Source organism: Osmerus eperlanus, chromosome 4 (assembly GCF_963692335.1).
Source record: "Osmerus eperlanus chromosome 4, fOsmEpe2.1, whole genome shotgun sequence".
NCBI classification, from domain to species: Eukaryota; Metazoa; Chordata; class Actinopteri; order Osmeriformes; family Osmeridae; genus Osmerus; species Osmerus eperlanus.
The window spans coordinates 18,857,725-18,879,890 of NC_085021.1; the positions used below are offsets into that span (position 1 = coordinate 18,857,725).

General features: G+C 43.2%; 3 protein-coding genes across 7 annotated transcripts; 2 read left to right on the forward strand and 1 right to left on the reverse strand.

Annotated features, from left to right (window-relative positions):
* The first annotated feature begins 513 nt into the window (after positions 1-513).
* sort1b (sortilin 1b) lies at positions 514-14,596 on the forward strand. The gene is made up of 20 exons (XM_062459960.1): positions 514-1,148; positions 3,472-3,531; positions 3,852-3,925; positions 4,017-4,119; positions 4,419-4,580; positions 4,872-4,945; positions 6,580-6,629; positions 6,759-6,886; positions 7,169-7,313; positions 7,493-7,648; positions 8,619-8,725; positions 9,188-9,290; positions 9,525-9,696; positions 9,927-10,117; positions 10,578-10,767; positions 10,978-11,094; positions 11,429-11,537; positions 11,764-11,876; positions 12,111-12,240; positions 12,358-14,596. The coding sequence occupies exons 1-20, from the start codon at positions 882-884 to the stop codon at positions 12,370-12,372; spliced, it is 2,466 nt and encodes an 821-aa protein (XP_062315944.1). The 5' UTR covers positions 514-881; the 3' UTR covers positions 12,373-14,596.
* Positions 14,597-14,679: 83 nt separating this feature from the next.
* ngrn (neugrin, neurite outgrowth associated) lies at positions 14,680-17,161 on the reverse strand. The gene is made up of 3 exons (XM_062459981.1): positions 15,840-17,161; positions 15,633-15,743; positions 14,680-15,414 (listed from the first exon to the last, which is right to left on the reverse strand). Exons 1-3 carry the CDS (start codon positions 16,061-16,063, stop codon positions 14,814-14,816), a joined length of 936 nt encoding a protein of 311 aa, XP_062315965.1. The 5' UTR covers positions 16,064-17,161; the 3' UTR covers positions 14,680-14,813.
* On the forward strand, positions 16,462-21,866 carry nfyal (nuclear transcription factor Y, alpha, like). Of its 5 annotated transcripts, none has more exons than XM_062459975.1 (10): positions 16,462-16,707; positions 17,414-17,526; positions 17,782-17,868; positions 18,374-18,520; positions 18,609-18,740; positions 19,020-19,122; positions 19,201-19,364; positions 19,823-19,996; positions 20,258-20,365; positions 20,607-21,866. In XM_062459975.1, the coding sequence occupies exons 2-10, from the start codon at positions 17,446-17,448 to the stop codon at positions 20,661-20,663; spliced, it is 1,053 nt and encodes a 350-aa protein (XP_062315959.1). In that variant the 5' UTR covers positions 16,462-16,707; positions 17,414-17,445; the 3' UTR covers positions 20,664-21,866. The 5 variants fall into 5 exon arrangements, with proteins under 5 accessions (XP_062315959.1, XP_062315961.1, XP_062315962.1 ...); XM_062459977.1 differs by having other exon boundaries at positions 17,782-17,865; XM_062459978.1 differs by having other exon boundaries at positions 16,469-16,707; positions 19,201-19,346.
* The last annotated feature ends 300 nt before the right edge of the window (positions 21,867-22,166 follow it).

A 22,166-nucleotide genomic window follows, 5' to 3' on the forward strand; every position in this document is an offset into this window, starting at 1 on the left:
CACTGAAGTCCAGATGTTCAATCCTTTTATAAACCTCAGTACACTAAATGTATAATTGAAAATGATTAATATGCACTTTTGATTCCTTTCTGGAAAGTGTTAAACATGTGTTTGTTTATTCTTGTTAATTCCTCTGGTATTTTTTTACCTTCAAGGTTAGTAACTGAATTTACAGTCAGTTCAACTGTGCATATTTTAGACATTACATTTAGGGAAATGTGTGTTGGGTAAAATCATACAGTTTTGAGTAATGACTAATAGTTTTGTAAATGTAATACAGACCACAAGTATTCTTGACAATAATAATTATGTAGTGAACACATGAGTTTTAGTTGACCATAATCTTATAATTAGGTCATACTGTTATTTTGTGCCACCAACCAAGCTTGACAATGGTTTGACAGCTGAAAAGCAATAGTACTAGTATGCCCGCATGGATTTCAACCAATCAGATGATTTAATTCTAGCGTCAAACGCAGGAATAGCCAATCTCAGTAGTGAATGTGCAAAGGTGTAGCAGGCTATGTCCCACAAAGAATTTGACGCTTCTTTATCTATGCTATATTGAATCGTTATGCACTGGGAGTTGTACAGTGAGCAGTAGAAGCAAAAGTGTAATAACCAGTTGTTTGCACCTATGACTTTTTTTCATTGAGATATATACATTTTTTCGCATTGCAGCAGGAAAAGGACTGCCCGCTGATCTTCGGAGCGCACCGCCTCGAAACGTCTATGACCGCCGTGAATACAAAGCCCGCAACACTCGCTGTCAGGACTACTGTTTTGTTGATGTCATCCGTGGTCGCGCAGGAGCGAACGTCAATTCCTCTCCAACAGTAGAACGAACAAAAATTACAACAATCTGGATTTAGTGCACGGCGATGATGGGAATCTTTGTGCACTGTGTTTTACTTCTTCTGTTTAATGTGTCGTTTGGTTTAGACATTTCACGGAGAACCGCATACAATGGGCAAACAGTTTTTACAAAGAGTCCTAGTCTAGATAAAGGGTCATATATTGAAAAGAGATCGGTTCCTGCCTGGCTTGCCCCAGCAAAGCACATGAGAAGTAGAAGAAGCACAGACCAAGGAAACACCTGTAAAGCTCTTCAAGGATACGACACCAAGTTGTCTGAAAATACCCACAGCGTAAGTTTACCTCTCAGGTCCGGTTATTATGTGTAAATGTGCAACTGTTTTGACACAACATTATGTGAATGAAGATGAGAAAATGTACATTCAGTAAATATCTTATTCTACATTGTGACTACAGGACTATGTAGGCCATGGGATAGATGTGATTTTAGGACAGTCTTCCTTAAGCAGGAAACTTGACGGAAGACGACCGCAGCACGCGTTGATTGAGCCTTTTCTCCAACTTTCTGTTGACAGATAAACTGTACTCAAAGAGCGAGAGTACAAGAAGTAACGATACTCTTAATTTATCAAAACTGTCATAGTTCATCATAGGGATAATCTATTGATTGAAGGTACTTTCCTGAACAAATAGTATTTTGATCAGGCCTTCTAACACAGCCTTACAACATGTCATCTAATTCCCTATTCAAGGCCAGAGGAGCTGACTGTAAACACATACGTGTGTGTCTCAGTTACACCTCTCAAATTTTCCACTAATGGCTCTGACCTATGGGCATGATAAAGCTAGTTATGAAAAAACACAGCGTGATGTATGTGCTTGGCAGATGAAAACGAAAGATATTTAAACCACTTGGCTGTCTTGAGGGTTGTTTTCTGCAAATACCTTGTCAAATTTGAAAGTGCCTAAATTTGGCATGACCTCATGAATAGTTTAAAAAATGTTCAGCACATGATAAACCATGCCAGTTTTCCAAAAATATATCCCTGTTTCAAGTAAAATCTTGTCAGACAATAAATCCTCTCTTTCAATTCAACTTTATTTCGCCATGTATACAGATACTAGTAATTTGATTTGGTATTCTCCATGCAGGCTATAGCATCACAAATAGAACAACAAGACAAAACAGAAAAACAATACAAGGACAGATAGTACCAGTATGAGCAAACATAAGAATGGAGGTAGTGCAACAATAGTAATGTTAAATAAAGTGCCATAAAGTTAATGTGTAAGAGCTATTTAGGAGGGCTTTATGACCAGTTGTATTTACTTTTGGCTAGGCAATCTAGGTACATTTTCTGTCTGAAATACAAGGAAGAAAGCTATTTTGTAACATCTGCCAGGTAGCAGCCATCTTCATAGTAAGACTTAAATAGCACAAATGAAGCAAGAACCAACCACGACCACAAGAGTCAGTACAGAAATACATTGTTTGGGAAGCCAGCTTTTAATGATCAGAATTAAACCAAATACAGCACGTATCCTGTTCCAGAAATACAAAGACTTTACAAGACACCTTACAAAGCTTGTCTTCCAAAGCTATTCTCACATGATACACTTGCACAGCAGCCTTGCCCAGACCTTGAATCCTAGCAGGCAGGGTCGAGGTAATCTAAGGCTGAAAGCAGAATTCCAAGAGGCTCATGCTGGTGTGTTCTGTTTTAGTACTGTACTACTGTTTTGGTTCAGCCTTACCACTGGCAACTGGATGTTACACAATCTCTGAGGGTAGCTTGATGAGATTAGGGATTTAAGTGTTTTATTCAGTGGAACAGCAGCAGCCAGGCCAGTGAAATGAAAGCATTTTGATCGACATCTTGTCACATGTAGTTTTACTAGATGTCAGGGGTCTAGTGGATGTGGTGCTTCACTTCCATTCAGGGAGCACGAGAGGGATATTACATGGTGGAAGGAGACAGTAAATTAGTTTAATTTTGTACAATGCTAACTAACCCATTGAACTTTCCTCTCTCCAGCTTGGTCTTATGTTTGATACATGTTTGGCTCATTTGACCCCATTCAGATGTTTTGACTGTGAATGGCTACATACCACTATTTACATGAATTAATCAACAATTGGGTCTCTATTCAAAAAGAGCTACTTGATTAAAATGACATTTTTAGAAGCTTGTCTAGCCTAATCTAAGTTTCAGTATGAATCATTGACCCATGCAGGATATGAGTTATGTACTGCAAAAAGGAGGAAGAAGGAATACATGGTTTCACAAAAATGCAACCGCATTGAGGAACTACTCCCTCAAATACTCATCCAACTAGTTCCTTAACCCTCGTGCTGCCTTCGGGTCACATGACCCAAAGGTTCATAACGAACCATCGTTGTGTTTACCCAATTTTACCCAATACAAAAACAAATTAAAATAATTTTCTTTTAACCTTTGCAATGTGGGGGGTCTGAGACAGCCTAGCTGTTAAAAGAAAATGCTTCACTTTGTCTTTGTATGCGGTAAATTTGTCGCAATACGACGGTGGGTCACAATGACTGATGGGTCAGAATGACCCGAAGATAACACAAGGGTTAACCTGCCCCTGATACACCTGTACTACCTGTTAACCTCACATGCTATGTCTTTTCAGTACACCTTCAATGACCTGAGTGGCTCTGTGTCGCTGGCCTGGGTGGGAGATGGTACAGGGGTGAGTGCAAGCTCTTGTTACTGATTCTGGGTCTGCTGTCAACATCAGCAGGAATCGGTTTCCTGTCAGACAAGTGTCATACCACCCCTCCAATAATATTAATCAGCTGTGATATGATGACTGGACAAACCTGTCAAGATTACTCAGCAGCTGGTATTTGATGGTGATTCTTGTGAATCTCACATTCCACCTCCCTGTGAAGGGGCCTGTGTTTATCACCGTGGTTGAGACCAGAGAAAGCTTGCTGAAAGCTGGGTCTCACACACGTTGGTCAAAGATAAGAGCTCTATATCTTAAAAGGAATGTTTTGTTCCCCACAGGTCATCTTGGTTTTGACAACATTTCAGGTGCCATTCTTCTTGTTAAGATTTGGCCAGTCTAAACTTTATCGAAGGTAGGAGAAGAGGTATACTTTCAGTGTCAATACCCGCACTTAGAGATTAGAGGATGTTACTGACAGGCTGAACTCTTCTTCTGTCTATCAGTGGGAACTATGGGAAGTCGTTCCAGGATGTCACCAGCCTCATCAACAACACCTTCATCCGCACTGAGTTAGGAATTGCCATTGGTCCGGAGAACTCTGGGAAGGTAAGTCTTTTTGTATTTTTTTAAGTTGAGAAGGGATTGTTTCGTTACTTGGTCAGTTTGTATAGTATGTTTGGTTTAAATGTGAAATCTATTGGAACCCAAGCAGACCTACCATGCAGGATATCTAATAGGGGTGTAACTGTACACAGAAGTCACTGTTCGGTACGTACCATGGTGTTGGGGTCATGGTTCGATACCAAACCGTGACGTCCGTACCGTGAATTTGTGGTACAAATACATGTACCACTACACCCCTAATATCTAATCAGTATTTGGTCTGCACGTTCTCTGTCCCTCAGGTTATCCTAACAGGCCAGGTGTCTGGAGGCAAGGGCTCACGTATCTTTGTCTCCAAGGACTTTGGGAAGAGTTTCAGCCACCTTGACCTTCCCTTCACCCCCCTGATGCAGATCACCTACAACCCCCACGATTCCAATGTCCTTATGGCCATCAGCAGTGTTGTAAGTGTGTGTGTGTGTGTGTTTGTAGGGGTTACATAGTGGAAACCATTGAAGTGCAAGTAGAAATGTATTATATTACAACTATTGGCAAATCTAACTTAACAAATATATATATATATTCTCTTCCTGTCTTTATAAAGATTGTACATGACTCAAGTAATAGACTGTACTACAAATATTTTAGTCAAAGACTAGATAACGTTAAACGGAGGTGGATAGCTACACTATTCAGTATATGCAGAGTACCTGTGTAGTGTTGTTGGAATCCATTTTGTGCTTTTTGTGCTTCAGAATGAGCTGTGGCTATCAGAGGACTTTGGGGAGAACTGGAAAAAGCTCCATGGCATGGTGTGTCTGGTGAAATGGTAAGAAACTTCAATTCCCAAAGTGCACCTGCCAACACTATCTCTTAAACTCCATTCAGAAAGTTGGGAGTGTTTGGAGCCAAAGATCAAGCTCCATTTTTCCAGCCTTACATTCTAGTCTGGACTACAAAACACCTGAAATAGAGAGTAGAGGCCTGAGCCAAGGTGCAATACAATCCAGGAGCTGGCCCTTTATGTATTCGGGACACAGGCTTAATGTGTTATGTTTATTGTTACCTCCTCATAATGGGTTAGAGACACACGGATTCACCAAATCTCCATAACCAAGAGAGTGCCTATGCAGAGGAACAATGCACAGGAACACAGCCACACCTTCCTCATTTCCCTGAAACACACACACACACACACAGATAATACACACACACACACACACACACACAGATAATACACATAAAGCTTTGTCCTGAGAGTCCCAAACTTTAGATAAGGTGTGTATCAGGAAGAAGTAGCTAGCCAATAATGGTACACGTCCTACCCTAGTCTGTCTCATTAGTGGACCATGTTAGCTTATGGTCGTACCCGGTCTCAGGCTCCATAATGAGCATAGTTATTCTTGAGAGCTATGTGGAGGAAGGACTTCATCCCACTAAGTCCCTGACTAAAGGTGGATAGTTACCTGGGGTGGATTCAATGGAATGATGTTTGCCTGGCTCAACCTCCTGCAGGCAGGGAGGACCATTAGTTTCAGAATTTGAATGAGCTTCCATTAGTCTGAGCTCAATGTGGAAGGAATACCTCCCATCCCCCCTCTGTTGTGAGGTAGTGTACATCCTACAGTACTAAACGTGAGCTATAAAACTGCCTTGCAGCAGGCTGTGTTTTAACTAGCCAAGCAGTGGGGCCTTATCTGGAAGTTGTCTTGTTTTTTTTAGCTATGTTACTTGTAAATGTTTGTTCAACAAGGGCTACCAACTCTCCAGCACCAAGAGGGTGTTTAACAGGAGAGCTGTTCACAGTATCACGCTCTCTTTTTTTCCTCAACACACACAGACCTTCATCCCACGAGGCTTAACCTTGATATAAACAGTCCATGACAGAAAATAGGTCAAGCCTAACTAGAGCAGGAGAGTCTGTCAAGTCAAACACAACACTCGAAGCAAAATACATATTTAGGAAGGGCAGGGCCTTAGCGGCCAAATGCAGAGGGTGCGTTATAACCATTGACATGTGATTCCACACTATTTGCATGAGGGTGCCAATGCTAGTCACCAGGCTGCTTCTACTGTAGGTATACAGGAAGACATTGCAGTGTTTGTCCTGCTGCAGTTTCCATGCAACTGAGCAATGAAGCATCAATACATTCCTCCTTTATGGTGTCTTGGGCAAGTTAAGCTCGTACCAGAACAGTTGTCATGATGATGTTGATCTACCCTGGCATGTGGCCAGGGTAGATCAAGTGCTTTGTGTGGTCATAGCTGACAGCTCTGTTTATTACTAATATCATCCACACAAGCTCATATTGTCCAAGTTCTGTATATTCATTTCTGACTGTCAACTGATGAACAATGTCTAGTTGTAGAGTACTGTAACAATATTTACAATGTTTTATCTGTGTGCTGATATGCTGGGGAAAGCTTTTCTGACCTGTCTGTCACTTACATTTGATTTCACAGGGGGATGGACAACGCAATTTTCTTTACAACCAACTTGAATGGATCTTGCAGTAAGCGACATACATTCATGGACAGAGTACAGTAGAATGTTATAAATGAAACAAACATTATTTAATTAGTATTAAGAAGTAAAAAATCAAGATATGGTTTAAATGTATGTGTTTTTTTTCTTCTTCCAGATGACAGGGGGATGCTAGATTTGAGGAAGACATCAGACTATGGGAAAAACATCAAGACAGTTGCCAGTAAGATCTTCTCTTTTGGCCTTGGTGGACGTTTTCTCTTCGCCTCAGTAATGACCGGCAAGGTTGGTACAGCTGAAGTGGTGTCAACTATCTATCAGACCTGACAGATAGTGTTTCACTGTGGTTCTCTGGAAGGATTGGGTGTGTGAGGGGTATGGGTGTATTTGTTTTTAAACGTTCTGGTGTATTCATTGTGTTTGTGTGAGGGGTGTTCCCTAATCATTAGTATCTTGTTTGTACGTCTACAGTTTACTTTGTTTCTTTGTTTGTTTTCTGTGACCTGGTGACCTGGAAGCTTTGGTTGATGGTGGGTCTCTCTCTTTCTCTCTGTATCCCCCCCCCAGGAAACATTGAGGATGATCCATGTGTCAGTGGACCAGGGGGAAGTGTGGAATATGGCCCAGCTGCCCGCCGTTGGTCACGAGCAGTTCTACTCCATCCTGGCAGCGAATGATGACATGGTGTTCATGCATGTGGATGATCCAGGGGGTAAGTCGGTGTACCAACAAACCTAACTGTCTGGACCTTACAAGCCCCTATTATGTATTGGTTTCCCCATTGTGTTACACCTTTGCAATGCATTTCCTGTGTGCCTGTTTCTCTGCAGCTGTGTGTTGTATTGCAATTTCATTCCATGGAATGGTATTTTAAAGTAATGTCCATATCAGACACAGGAATTGGAACCATCTACGTGTCTGACGATCGTGGCACGGTTTACTCCAAGTCTCTGGAACGACATCTCTATACCACCACAGGGGGTGACACAGACTTTGTAAATGTCACCTCCCTTCGTGGGGTCTTCATCACCAGTGTCCTTGCTGAGGGTATGTAGACATATGTGGACACACATCATGCGTAAGCACTTCTTCACATACTTGATTTTTCTGGAGTTCTTCAACTTCCCCCCTCCCCGAGTCAAACACACATACCCCTTTTCCACCAAGGCACTCTTAGGGCCCAAACCAGTTCTTTGCATTTCAACAGTAAAGGAGCTGGCTCCCAACTAGGAAAACTTGTTCCAGAGCTGCATCAGCACTTAGCTGCTCTAGAACTGTACCACTTACGTGGGCTCAGGATGGAATTATTGTAACCAACTGAACTTGTGACCACCGCAGAGCTTCAGCGGAAAAACGAACATTGATTGTGCTTCTACTTTGGCTTAAGCAACAGCTTGGACGTCAAATCTAAACAGTGATCTGAACAGGAGACAAACTGTCTCTTTGCACTGCGGTCCTCGGCTGAAATACAAAATAAACTCGAGGGAGCTTTGACAACAAAGCATGTATTTAAACAAATCTAGTGCAAGATGGCTACTGTTATGGTTAGTTTTTGTTAGACAGAAAAGTTGAACAAATAACAAACCAAAGATGTTGCTTGCGCCTAACGTTGCTTGGAAAGCAGAGACTTATACAGACATACACAATGACAAGATGACATCATGGAAAAACAAAACAGTTCTTAGAAGGTTGAACCAACCAGAACCAGTACTAGGTTCACATTGGTGGAAAGGGAAACACACACCTCATCTGCTTGTATCTTCTCTCTCTCTCTCTCTCTCTCTCTCTCTCTCTCTCTCTCTCTCTCTCTCTCTCTCTCTCTCTCTCTCTCTCTTCTCTCTCACACTTACTTACACATGCTAATTTTATCTCTTTCAAACACCCACAAAAACTAGATGGGACCGTGTTAGTAACATTGGTTTCAGACTTGAGGCCTGTCGTGTGAATATTTCATCAGCTGTGCACCCTGAGACGAAGGGTGTGTACACATTTAGAGTGGTTCTGCTTGTTCTTCTAGATAACTCGGCTCAGACAGTAGTGTCCTTTGACCAGGGAGGGGAGTGGCTACCCGTACAGAAACCAGCCAACAGTATATGTGACTCCACAGCCAAAGACCCAGAGAAGGTAAATATTGAACCATGTGGAGGTGCGGGCCTTAGAGAAGTTTGGGTTATGAGGAGAGTCTTGCATAAGGATGCTAGAACAAACAGAGACTTGACGAAATAAAAGATCAATCGATGGCAACAATGTCATAGTGTCGTTAAAATGTATAAGTCAGACATAAAATTGGCACTCGTTATGATAATTATGAGATTATATCTAGGTCGATGTATTTCACATTTACATTGCGTGAGATTCATGTGGTCTGAAGTTGAAGTTTATTGCCATTTGCCAGTGTGGGGTGTGTAGTCAGGACTCATTTAGTATGCACATCGCCTGGGGAAATAAGCTGTTATGGAACCATTAGTGTGCAATCATGTGATGGCATTGTGTCCCACTTGTTCTGACGTGCAACCAACTAATAAACAAATGCAGATATTTTGCTTGTTAGGTCTCTAACGCCTCCTTCTGGGTTTGTCTCTGCAGTGCAGTCTCCACATCCATGCTGCTTACAGCACAGGAACGGGGCTGAACATCCCAATGCTTCCTCTGACGGAGCCCAATGCTGTGGGCCTCATCCTAGCTCACGGTACGGTTCCACTCTAATGTCAATGTAAGAGCTTAACTACATGGAATTGACCAGAACAGCTTTGGTATTTTGGTTCACGACGTGCAAGATATCCTTGTTGATAACTTATCCTAGACCAGGAATGCTTTCGGACCATCTCTGAAATGATACTGCCTTTCAACTTATGGGTTTATGGCCACGGCTATCTAACCGGCCCACTGTTGCTGTCTCTACCCTTTGTTGCCACGCCTACAGGAAGCGTAGGCGACGCCCTCTCTGTGCTGGTTCCAGACGTGTACGTGTCTGACGATGGGGGCTACTCCTGGCTGAAGGCCCTGAGGGGCCCCCACCATTACGCCATCTTGGACTCGGGGGGTCTGTTGGTGGCTGTGGAGCACAGCAACACTGAGCCTGTCCACCAGATCAAGTGAGTTGCACAAAATGAGAGAATGGAGGTCACCTGGGGTCTGTGTTTAATTGATACAGATGTTTGTTATGAAATGAAAAACGATGTGTGTATTTTGGGCTGGCACAGATCCTATAAAAAAGGTTTAGAACACCTAAAGAATCATGCCATTTTCATTGACATAAATAAAATAAAAACATACAGTAACCCTCTTTTTCTCAATTTTTTTTCGACGTCCTGTTTCTGGGTAGGTTTTCTACGGACGAGGGCCAGTGCTGGCGAGTGTATAACTTCACCGACGAGCCCATCCACTTCACAGGCCTGGCCTCGGAGCCTGGCGCACGCTCCATGAACGTCAGCGTCTGGGGCTACAGGGACACCATCATCAGCCAGTACTGGATCTCTTTCACCATCGACTTCAGGGAGCTGCTTACCAGGGACTGTGAGTGACACAGGAAGTTACAGCGCTTATATATGGGGGTCAGATGGCTGAGCGGTTAGGATATCGGGCTATTAATCTAAAGGTTGCCGGTTTGACTCCCGGACGTGCCAAATGACGTGTCCTTGGGCAAGGCACTTTACCCTACTTGCCTCGGGGAATGTCCCTGTACTTACTGTAAGTCACTCTGGATAAGACCGTCTGCTAAATGACTAAATGTAAATGACTAAAGGTATATCGTACCAAAACACAACCACAGGAAACTCACTAGTCATTAGAGATGGCTTTGAGGTTGTTTTGTTTGGCTAGTGTGATATACTGTTCCCTATGCACTGGTTTTGCAGGCACATTCTAGGGCGCATGCTTCATTACGCTTGGAAAGTTGTTTGACGAGAACTATAAGTTAATATAACGGTGGTATTTTATGTATTTATGTATGTATTATATATTCACTTCATTTCAGGCGGGGACAATGACTACGTACAGTGGCTGGCACACTCTGATGACATCAGCGACCCTAACGACGGATGCATGCTCGGTTACAAGGAGCGCTTCTTGCGTTTGAGGAAGGACTCTGTGTGCTGGAACGGACGAGACTACATGGTCAATAAGGAGCCCACCCCCTGCCCCTGCACTCTGGACGACTTCCTTTGGTGAGAACCAGAACCACCACCACCAACCTTCCATTGTCCATAGAACACCTGTTGACTCTTTACCATAGCACACGGCAACAGATTTACCCCTGATGAAAAAGTTCAGGGTAAAAATCCCCTACTGTTGACAGGATGTTACTGTCCCAGTTCCCTGGATAGAGCGTGTTCCTGAAGCTTTGTCTGATCGCGCTCCACTCTGCCCCCTTGCAGTGACTTTGGGTACTACCGCAAAGAGAACAGCTCCGTGTGTGTGGAGCAGCCGGACCTGAAGGGCCAGGTCCTGGAGTTCTGCCTGCAAGGCAGGGAGGAGCAGCTGCAGACCAGCGGGTAAGACAAACCACCAGCATACCTCTGGGGATGAGTACAGCTCAGTGGTTAGAGCATTTGACTGCACGTTAGAAGAGGTCATGGTTCGAAATTTCCGTGTGCCGCTTTGGATAAATGTTTCTGCCAAATGAACACGTTATCGTAGCATTATGATAATTTCATCATCATCCCTGACTCATTACTGTTCAGTATGCTTTCATTTTTTATTTTTTATTGCAAATAAAGTTAACGGGTTGCGTGTACAAAACACTGCTTAAGAGAGACTGTTCTATCTTCAATCTTAAAAACATTTTAATGGAACTATTCACGTGTCTCTCCCTTGTCCACTCCTTAGTTATAGGAAAATCCCAGGGGACAAGTGTCAGGGAGGAAATATGCCTGAGCGCAAGGAGATTGACCTGAGCCAGAGGTGTGTCAGCGACCTGCTCGGTCCACAACTCCTGGTGAGTCCTGCCATCACAGACACCACTGTTGTCAGTAAATCAACTTTGTACTGCATGTAGAACTTCTGCATGAGTCAAAGCAGGTAGAACATGATTGAATGGGCATACAGTACATGTCTGAGTGAGGGATAATGTTCTCATCGTATACGTACGCAACCCCTCCATTTTGGTTATTTCTATTGTATCTATCAATTCCTTCCCTCACTATGGCTCTCTGGATCTTCAGACAAAGGTCCATACCTCCAGCTCTGTGCCTATCGTGGTGACGGTCATTATCATCATGCTGCTCGGTACTGTAGCAGGGGTCTTCTTCGTCAAGAAGTATGTCTGTGGTGGACGGTAAGATCATATTTGTATATATATTTTTTATTAGTACATGGAGACCCAACTGTTGTAGACTGTCAAAATTGTTTTGTAGCTGTGTGCGTTTTAGAAAGGAGCACTTTCATTTCTTCTTGTACACAAACACACATACACACATTGGAGTACAGCCACATGGTACAATGATACACACACACACACACACACACAGCACTAACCAGGTTTCGTACATGGGTTGTCTGGCCCCTGCAGGTTCCTGGTTCACAGGTACTCAGTGCTGCAGCAACACGCCGAGGCTAACGGCATTGAGGGAGAGGACGAACCACTGGAAACCACCCACACTCCCAACGGCAAGATAGAATTCCATGACGACTCAGATGAGGTTTGTACACACACACACACCCTTATAGACACATGCTTAAAGACCTAATGGGCGTTTCAGTTGATGCTGTTATCTGTCTGAAAACAGCAGGTCAATAAGAACATTGTTTGTTTTCAGGACCTTCTAGAATAGCTGATAGAACCTGCGGCGTTATGGAAGAAACTGGTCTCCAGCCCACCCTGTGGCTGGCTGCTACCTTGTCTCTATCTTGCTACTTCCTGCTTCCTCTCTCCGCTGTGACCTCTGACCTTCAGGACCTGTTGGAGAGCCGTAGGTCACCCTGCTCTCATCAGTGAGGTGTCTAATGAATGTATAGAAGCTTTCTGAGTCTCAGTGTTGAGGACCACAGAACCAGGGGGGGGGGTGGGGGGGGGGAGGGGAGCCCCTGGATAATAGGAAGATCCTTTTTTCCTTACTCTGTTACTTACATTTTCAGTGAAAGATGCCATCCCACAGTTTGTTTATTTATTTTTTACAAATGCTCCTAAATATTTTTGTGAATGCCTTGATACCAAGACACCCCAAACAAGGCAAAGGCGTTACTACTACTGAATTAAAATTAGTTGTTTGGTTGACCAACCCAAAATCAGGGTAGCACATTAAACTGGGGAAAATAGTAACAGATCAAGAGCATTAACAAACAATAATTGCTTACGGGTCACCCCTCTCCCATCAAGTAGGAAGGTTTTTGCACCCGCTTTGTTATTTAGTTCTCTTTAACCTCTGCACTTGTACATAAACATCTGTGTTTGACTTCTGTAATCTGTAATTACAACTGCTGTAGGTTGTTGTGGCTTGACAAGTTGTATCAGCTGAGCCACTGAGTTCCAAACATGAAACTCTCGTTAAGTATTTGCCTACATTTAAAAATGCTGATGGAAAATCTCTATATGCATTTAGCGTGTGATAGCAATACCATGTTTGGAGGAAGTCTGTTGGAACAAGCTTTCAGAGCATAAATGATATCCTACCAAATCTGTTAATTCTTAATCAATCAGCTAAACCTAACCTAACTCGTACTCAACACACATTTCCCACTTTGGCATGTTTTGATGGAGTTAGGTCTGCACATCTTGAGAATTGGTTGGCAGTTGTAACTGCCTAAAGCACAAGATAATTTATATGTGGTCTCTTGAATTTTGTTATTCCTTAAATAAAGTAAAACTAAATAAGGATTCTGCAATAATAAACAAGTTCCAAAATGTGAAACTGAAAAACTATCAATCTAACTCTGTTATAAAACAGAGTCAAACAGGGGTAGGAGCAAATATGTAATTATGTAAATGTAGTATTTGGTTGATAGATTGAAGCCATTTTAAGAATGAGATTATTGGGTGTGGTTATGTGAGCTGTTTAACCGAATAATTTGAGTTATGCACTGTATGTGTTGTAGTGAATATGAGATGAGCATATACTACTGGGTCATATCTTGATAGTGGTGACAGGGTCCTGGATTTAGAATATCTCACAAAGCTACAGTAGGCCCAACTAGGGTGGGCTGTTTTAATTCAACAAAAAAGAAAAAATAATTCTGGGTAAATACATTTGTTAAACATACAGTTGGTTATACCTTTCACAGGATCTCCTGGGTGTTTATGCTCTTTTTAGTTTCTAAAGGTTTTTGTCTTTGTTTCGTGTCATTGCCCCATTGTAGGTTTTATGTATTTATAACAGCCAGGTTAGGAGTACATTATGTGTGCTAATGGTTATACAAGTGCCTAGAGTGGGAATGGGACATGTGCCTTCCCAATGAGTGGCGAGTTGTTGTGTTCAGTTGTCTGGTATCATCAGTGTAACCACGGTTACATCCGTCTGGTCAATTGTACCCCTTTGATGCACTTGCTACTAAAATATTTAATCTTCTCAATGAATTTAATATCTCTTTAGACTGCTTCATAGAAGCTCCCCACATGATTTACAAAACAAATCCTATTTTTCCAGTAAAAATAAGTTCAATCCATATAACAAGCTATATTTGTTTTCTTAACGCTATATTAAATACCTTCCTAAATAGTGTTTACTTAATGACAGAGCATCTGTACCTGAATACAATTATGAGCATTTGCTTACTATTAATTGGTTTAAAAGGCGTTACAGGGAGAACATAGCTGCTACACTTTAATTGGGGAGTCAATTATCAGTCTTATTTAATTTGCAGGTCAACACACCTGAGGGGTACTGAGGGGCTGGGCACATTTTTCTTACAATTTAAAATGTTGTAAAATGTTATTTGTTGTGATGGTTATGTAAATATCCAATTACATCTTTGTATCTGCTGTGTTTTTCTCTTCTGTATATTTGAGACTATTTGCTTTGAGTTGACCAATAAATTGACTTGTCCCTTTACTCCTTTCAATATCTTGGCTGATTACTTTATGGACCCCAAACAAGACTGTTTAAGTTTGTCAACATGAACAAATACAGAACTACAGACTTCGCTGCTTTCAACTCCTGTCAACTGTAATTGACACAGTGCTTTATTAGGTTCCATCAGTGTAAGTCTTTTGATATTTTCAAGGTTGTGATACATTGTTAACAAAAAAAAGAACAATGAAAATAAACATCATCAAGTGTCAGATTCTGTACAAGAAATTGCCATCACTGTCAAAGAATTCATTCCCATCCTGAGTCACTGGACAGGACTTTGGGGACATCATAAGTTCTTCCAATTGTTCCTCTGTAAAAACCACTCCATCCCAGACCTCCTCATCATCATCATCACCCTCGACAACATTGTCCACCATACCCTCCTTGTTTGCTCTAGGCAGCTCTGTAACAGAGGTGTGTTTACTGAAAACAGTAAGTGAACCTCTATTCTGGGTAGGCACCGAAGCAAGAGCAGTGCCACTTCCAGTAGCCGGGGACCTTGCACCATCGTCACAGGCCGTAAGACTGGAGCTAGCCAGGGTCACCAGAGCAACAGACGCAGCTCCAGCTGGCAGCATGGCAGGTGAGCCCGCAGGCAGCTGCAACCTGCCCTGGCCTGGTTTTATGCCCACAGATAGAGCCTGCTGGTGGACTTTCGCCAGCACACTGGCGTCTTGCTTAACCTTCCTCTCTGGAGGCGCAGTGAACTTGCTCTGGAGGATCCTGCGGATGACATCAGAGCTGACAGAGAATCCCTCTGCAAGGCGCTCCACAGTCCACTCCTCTGGCTCTGCCTGCTTCAGATACCTGGAGCAGCACGTATGTGACAGGTCAAATATCACATTTGTATTGATATGAATCATATCACTACTAATTAAGGATATTTATAAACTATGTAAGATATTAAACTGTATATCAAAAGACAGACCAGAGTTGCAATACATTTACTGTTATAAATTAGGAAAAATGGTGACATGAAGGGATTCCAGTAGTATTTCAGGCAAGTGTGCCCTGCTGTTCCTCACCTTATCTGCTCCATAGCATCCCAGGTCAGCTTCCTCTCTGGAGCACCTTTTGGGGTCATGTGTCTTTTGACTTTATGGTACTTTAAAGTCTTCTGCTTTCTCCTCTCTTGACTGAAACGAATATTTTCGGACAGTTATTCGTGCTATTTGGGTCAATATGAGACAATTAACGGTACTGATTAAATAGGCATAGTATCAGTCTCTCACGTGACTATGGCCTGGAGCCTGTCCTCCACATCTTCCATCTGTGAATCATCTTCAAACAGCTCATCCCTCTGTCTTGGTCTGTGGTTTGCAACACGGTCGACGTAGCTTTGCCCCTTCCAGACTTTAGCGTCTCTGCTTGCGTGACAAATGCTCACAGAAGTTACTCTGGACATGAACTGTGAGCTAAGCCGAGAGGCCAAAAAGGACACCAGCCTGAGGGACATGCTAAGGGGTCAGTTAGCGATACCTACATATAAACTCTTCTCATCTAAACTAACTTACTGCATACTATACGTTTTTGACACGTTAAGCATAGGTTGTGTTTAATATTCGTTTTTCAAAAGACGGCATGACTAACAATATAGATCAAGCAAATAGGTAAGACTGTTGAGCAAGAAATGTTAACACTTGTGCCAGTGAATGTCTCGTGTACGACATCCGTAAACATTATTGTTGCGAATGCTGATTTCCACAAGGGCGCCACCTGCTGGAGCGGAATGCTTTACGGGTCATTTGACAGCAGGGTTATTCCGTTGATGAGAAAATGTAGGCTATTCGACATAACGAAGGTGTTATGTCGAAACCGAAATTAACCGAAATTTAAATCATATTTCATCTTGCATCTTTACTATTCTTATAGTTTCTGGTGATCTTTCAGCCAGGTTTATGTTCCTTAACGATCCTGCAGTAAAGAGCTGGTAAACTGGTTCACCTAGTGGACATTGAAGGGAAATGCACGTGATGTATTCATGCACCTCCTCCACGTCGCAGTTGTTTCATTTGCGCCATTTTGTTCGCTGACTTTGGTGATTGGGTTTAGAAAGCTGTACTGGAGCCAATCAGAAGGGAACCGGACAGCGAAGAAACGGTAAGGGAGGCCCAATTGAAGGCATTGGTAGTTGTCAGCACGGATTGGTTTGCTATTGACCAACCAAATTACTAACCCATCAAAATGCAGGAATTAAATAGCAATTTGAGTTCAACAGCACGGTGTGAATAATAACAATACATACAGTCTAGACGTCCAACATTCTGAAAACATGGCTACCTACTGCTGTACGTAGCTACCTAAATAGTAGATTCGCTAGTGTTAGCATGCCAGTTTGACCAGACCAAATGCACTAGCGTAAGTTATCGCCAGTTAGCTAGCTTGATAGCCACGTCAACGTTGGATAACTATCAAAAGCCGTCATGTGTCTAACAATGGCTAGTACTAGAACAAAGGCTTGTACAAAATACACATGGGGAGAATAGTCTCTGGGTAATGCAGACATATGGTCTTAGCGATTAATAATTAGCCTGCTAGAAACTGGCAGCGCCGAATTATGGAACAAAGTTTGTGCAGTTTGTCTGCCATACTGAACGCACTGTTTCGCGACTCTGTCCAGTCGCGAGATACATCCCTAGTTTCCCCGACATCCATACAGACTGTTCTGTTCAACAAGAGTGCGTGGGGAATTAGACGTGCAGCGCTATGTTCAATATTGTGTATCGTATGTATATGTATTTTATGTAACAAATGTGGCACAAAGTTCCCATTTTCAATCTAAATCAACAGATTTCTTTCTCCACAGTTTGCCAGTAAGGATAGTAATATTACCCAACCATGGAGCAGTACACCACTGCCACAACCACAACAGGGGAGCAGATCATTGTGCAGACTTCCAATGGGCAAATCCAACAACAGGTGAGGGTCACGTGTAATATCCTGAAATAGATCCATAACACCAATGTCTTTACTAAACTACTAGCCTCGCAAGCCTGCTTGAGAAGTAGTGAATTTAGTTTCTAAAACCCTTTCAGTTACACAACCCTAATTTACATGCAGCAACCGAAACAAAACGAATGGTACCGTTGCACCCAACCATGACTAAGACTTCTGGGATATGTAGTCATACAGTGTCAACATGCAACTAGAGATATATGCCACCCCTGCTTACAGGCACAGGGTACTGTGACGGCTGTACAGCTGCAGACCGAGGCACCGGTCGTGACTGCCTCGGGCCAGCAGGTGCAGACACTCCAGGTAGTGGTGTGACCGCCGCCCTGTGTCACAGTGCTGCATGACTCCATTACCCATCTTCCACTGCTGTGAGCCCCTCCATGCATGCTATGGCTGCATGCCTCTCAGCCTAGCAGTGTCTAATACTAGAGGCTTTGTTTCCATCACTCATGGCAGCCAACAGCATCTCAGACTAGCAGCTGTTCTCCAGTCAGACAGGCCCCACGTACTGACGATCTAAAACATGGCTCCATACTCATCGTACATCCACCTGGCTGTTTTCTGGCGCTGAACTTTCCTGTTCTTCACGCCGCAGTGCAATCTATTTACTCAACTGTCATTGCAAAATAACACTGTGGTCTCATCCCAGTGGCATTTTGTGCAAACCAGCCTATCAGTTCAGAAGATACACCAACCTCCACAACATGCTGGCTGTAGCTTGACATGTGATATAATTGATAGGCTATGATATTAATCTTCCGATTATGTGAATTACTGCATTATTACCGACTCCCCTCCCCTCTCGCCCCAGGTCCAAGGCCAACCTCTAATGGTGCAGGTGAGCGGAGGGCAGCTAATCACATCGTCAGGGCAACCCATCATGGTACAGGCCATGTCAGGGGGGCAAGGCCAAACCATCATGCAGGTCCCTGTGTCTGGGGCACAAGGACTCCAACAGGTGAGTGAATTTAGTGATCCCTGAAAATGAATTTATGTCATGCATGTGCATGATTACAATGTGTGTGTGTGTGTGTGTGCGTGTGCAGATCCAGCTGCTGCAGCCAGGGCAGATCCAGCTGCAGGGGGGTCAGACGTTGCAGCTGCAGGGGCAGCAGGGTCAGCCCCAGCAGATCATCATTCAGCAGCCCCAGACAGCCATCACCGCTGGACAGAACCAGGTAGAACCAGAACCAGCAGACGCAAGGCTTCTGTTGTCACTACCCCTGTCTTCCCTCTTCATTAGCAACACCACTGTCCTTCCCACTTCATTAGAAACACCACTGTCGCATAAAACCAAAACATCAGCTTATGCTTATACCCCAGTGTTTACCCAAAAAAGGGGCAATCTGAGAATCTCTCGAAATGAATTTAGACTGATATGTGTATAAATGTATGTTTTGCGTAGACAGCATATGTAGGCTCAGTGTGCCTTCTGTCCTGTTTGTGTTTTCCTGTAGGGCCAGCAGATCAGTTTGCAGGGCCAGCAGCTTGCCCAGACTGCTGACGGACAGACCATTGTCTACCAGCCTGTAAACGCAGATGGTACCGTCCTGCAACAGGGTAAAACTATGACTATCAAAAAGCTTTGCATATATATTTACATATAGAGAAGATGAAGACTCCGGTCTCCGTCCACAGGAATGATTACCATCCCAGCCTCCAGCCTGGCAGGTGCCCAGATCGTACAGGCAGGGAACACCAACACCTCCAACAGCGGGCAGGGTACTGTGACCGTCACCCTGCCAGTCCAGGGTAACATGGTCAATGCAGGTGGAATGGTCATGGTAAGACCCTCTGCAGAGGTACCCAGCATCTTCTTATCTAGCCTCCGTCACGGTGTGGGGTGTGTGTAGTGTGTAGTGTTCTGGAGCACAAATGTGGGGAAATGAGGGCACCTTGTTTAAACGGGCAGCTTTGATTTGTAAGTGGAAGATATTTTGATTCAAATTCCTCAAAATTGCATGAGAGAATTGCGGATAAGATGATGAAATGTGGTAATTCTTTAAATTTTTACCTGTTATACAGTAATTACTAATTTATTTGTACTTTAATCAAATTATTTTGTGTTGTTTGGATAATGTTGCATTAACATTGCCTGAGACCTGCCTCTGCGTGTTGAAAACATTTCATGGATGAGGTTTGCCTTGTGTTTCTGTGCAAGCTTTTTGTAAGGTTGTGTGAAGGTTTCATCTATATCAGCAGTTCTAATTAATGTTTGCGTGTGTGTGTGTGTGCTTGTGTGTGTTTCTCTGCTTCTCAGATGGTTCCCGGCGGTGGCACAGTTCCAGCCATGCAGCGTATTCCTCTGCCCGGGGCTGAGATGCTGGAGGAGGAGCCTCTGTACGTCAACGCCAAGCAGTACCACCGCATCTTAAAGAGACGACAAGCCCGCGCCAAGCTGGAGGCTGAGGGAAAGATCCCCAAAGAGAGGAGGGTGAGGACATGGAGCCCCACTGGGGAAACCTCTCCAAACTAATGAACAAAGAGAAAACTTTTATAGTATTTTATTGGAATACTTTATTATTTCTGAAAGGAAATTAGTTTGTCACGCAGGCAATGGTGATGTAACATTGGTGTGCTTGAGAATTGTATATTATTTCAGGTTTTAATTGTTAAGAAAAAAGAGCTTGCTCAGACAAGTTTGACCAACTTTATCTAACATGGTCTAACTGATCTCTCCCTTTGACTCACTCAGAAATATCTTCATGAGTCTCGTCATCGCCACGCTATGGCGAGGAAACGGGGAGACGGAGGTCGTTTCTTCTCTCCCAAGGAGAAAGAGGAGATGGCGCTGGCCCTGCAGGTAAGAAAAAGTTGCCTGGCTGCAACCTCGCCACTGTGTTCCACCTCTCCTTCAAACAACCACATTCAATACTATTACTCTACCATACTTTAAAACAAAGACCTGTCAGATAAAACTAGTAGTTAAGCTACAGTAGCTAGCATTGCAACTTTAAGTCTGATACAGGCATTATGAGGATGATGCAGTAAAGAACATATTTTGTTGATACTGATCACGTCCCTCTGCTATTGTCCCCCCCAAGCAGGCCCAGGCCCAGGCAGCAGACGAGACCGTGGCCCAGATGATCCGGGTTTCGTAGCACCAACACCACCCATCCCTGAACACCACCCTACCTGAGATCCATCCATCCCTGAACACCACCCTACCTGAGATCCATCCATCCCTGAACACCACCCTACCTGAGATCCATCCATCTCTGAACACCACCCTACCCGAGATCCATCCATGACTGAACACCACCTTACTCGAGATCCATCCATCACTGTACACCACCCTACCTGAGATCCATCTGACACCCAACCCAGCAACACTCTCTCTTTACCCTTGGATCTACCTACCTACCCCTGTCCTCATCCCAAACCCCCCTGGCTATGGTTATCCTGTTATCACCGTGGTTTGTAGCCTCTGAGCCTCTAAACGCCCAGGTCTTCCAAAGCTGGGTTTGGTGGCTGTTGAGTCTATGGATTCTGCTCTGATCCCCTTGATTAAGAAGGGTGCTCAGCTGCCCCTGCCCAACACCAAGATGCTAACTGCTAATCGGGATGTATTCGTGTTATAATTTGAGGATTAGTACTGTGAATTAGTACGTTCATGTGAATTATGAACGTGTGCATTACTGGAACTGTGACCGTACCCATTTACACCCTGGAAACTAACTTTGAAGAGAGATCTTGAAAGCCATAGGTCCAGTTAGTCAGTTCAGTCAATTTGTTTGCTGAAGAAATCTGATTGTGTCTCTTCAGATGCAAACCCAGACTTTGTTTCTGAAATGCAGGGATTGTTCATTAATTACATTATACATTGATGAAATCATCATTGGGTTACTTTTGCTCTTTTATTTTTTTTCGAATGTTCATCTGCCGATTTTATTTTTTACCATAGAAGAAAAAAACTAAACACAAACCCCCATGAAGGGAAATAGGACATTGGTATCCAAACAAACTTCTTGGATATTTTGGAAATTTGTGTGCACTCAATTATCATTGCCCAATTTTCTGTATTGGGGAATGTATTTTATATTAACTTTTTTCAAAAGATAAATAGATGTTTGTGTGACAGTGAAGTGTGATAGATAACACATACCCATTGTAAAGTCATCAGACCCACGTGACATTAGTTCTTTGGAAGCGGGTCGTTTTTTGTTTTAAAACGAAAGGTTTTTACCCGCGCGATGCTGTCCTTTAAGGATAAGCTAATAGATAAAAAAAAATTGTGGTTGACCAGTTGGTTTGACAATGAAATCTCCATGCAATGTTATGTTCATAAAATCATTAGAAAAAGACCTGGGTTTGTTGTCATTTATGTTCACGCTGTTGTCTGCATACTTTGTCTTAAATTATTAGCATACAACCTTAAGGGGCTTGCACACTGCACCAATGTACACCAACATGTTGATGTGACGTTTGTCTGTAGGCTATAGGCTACAGTGTTTTCAAAGTGGACCAAACGTTGTGCTGGTGTGTGTATAGCAGCGCTGTGCACTTTTATTGTACCTCAAATGGTCTCTTTTCCCTATACAACTGATAGGTATAGCTGATTGGACGAGTACAGTAGTCCGCCCACTTGTTAGGGTGACAGCTCC

What these genes read in the sequence shown, in the direction of transcription:
- sort1b (XM_062459960.1), top strand. Translation starts at nt 882, where the DNA reads ATGATGGGAATCTTTGTGCACTGTGTTTTACTTCTTCTGTTTAATGTG. An exon ending in GCATGTGGATGATCCAGGGG is followed by an intron (nt 7,314 to 7,492) that starts GTAAGTCGGTGT and finishes TGTCCATATCAG; the next exon opens with ACACAGGAATTGGAACCATC. An exon ending in GGGCCTCATCCTAGCTCACG is followed by an intron (nt 9,291 to 9,524) that starts GTACGGTTCCAC and finishes CCACGCCTACAG; the next exon opens with GAAGCGTAGGCGACGCCCTC.
- ngrn (XM_062459981.1), bottom strand. Translation starts at nt 16,063, where the DNA reads ATGTCCCTCAGGCTGGTGTCCTTTTTGGCCTCTCGGCTTAGCTCACAG. An exon ending in AGGCTCCAGGCCATAGTCAC is followed by an intron (nt 15,744 to 15,839) that starts GTGAGAGACTGA and finishes TATTCGTTTCAG; the next exon opens with TCAAGAGAGGAGAAAGCAGA. An exon ending in GATGCTATGGAGCAGATAAG is followed by an intron (nt 15,415 to 15,632) that starts GTGAGGAACAGC and finishes GTGCTGCTCCAG; the next exon opens with GTATCTGAAGCAGGCAGAGC.
- nfyal (XM_062459975.1), top strand. Translation starts at nt 17,446, where the DNA reads ATGGAGCAGTACACCACTGCCACAACCACAACAGGGGAGCAGATCATT. An exon ending in TCACCGCTGGACAGAACCAG is followed by an intron (nt 18,741 to 19,019) that starts GTAGAACCAGAA and finishes GTTTTCCTGTAG; the next exon opens with GGCCAGCAGATCAGTTTGCA. An exon ending in TGGTAAGACCCTCTGCAGAG is followed by an intron (nt 19,365 to 19,822) that starts GTACCCAGCATC and finishes TCTGCTTCTCAG; the next exon opens with ATGGTTCCCGGCGGTGGCAC.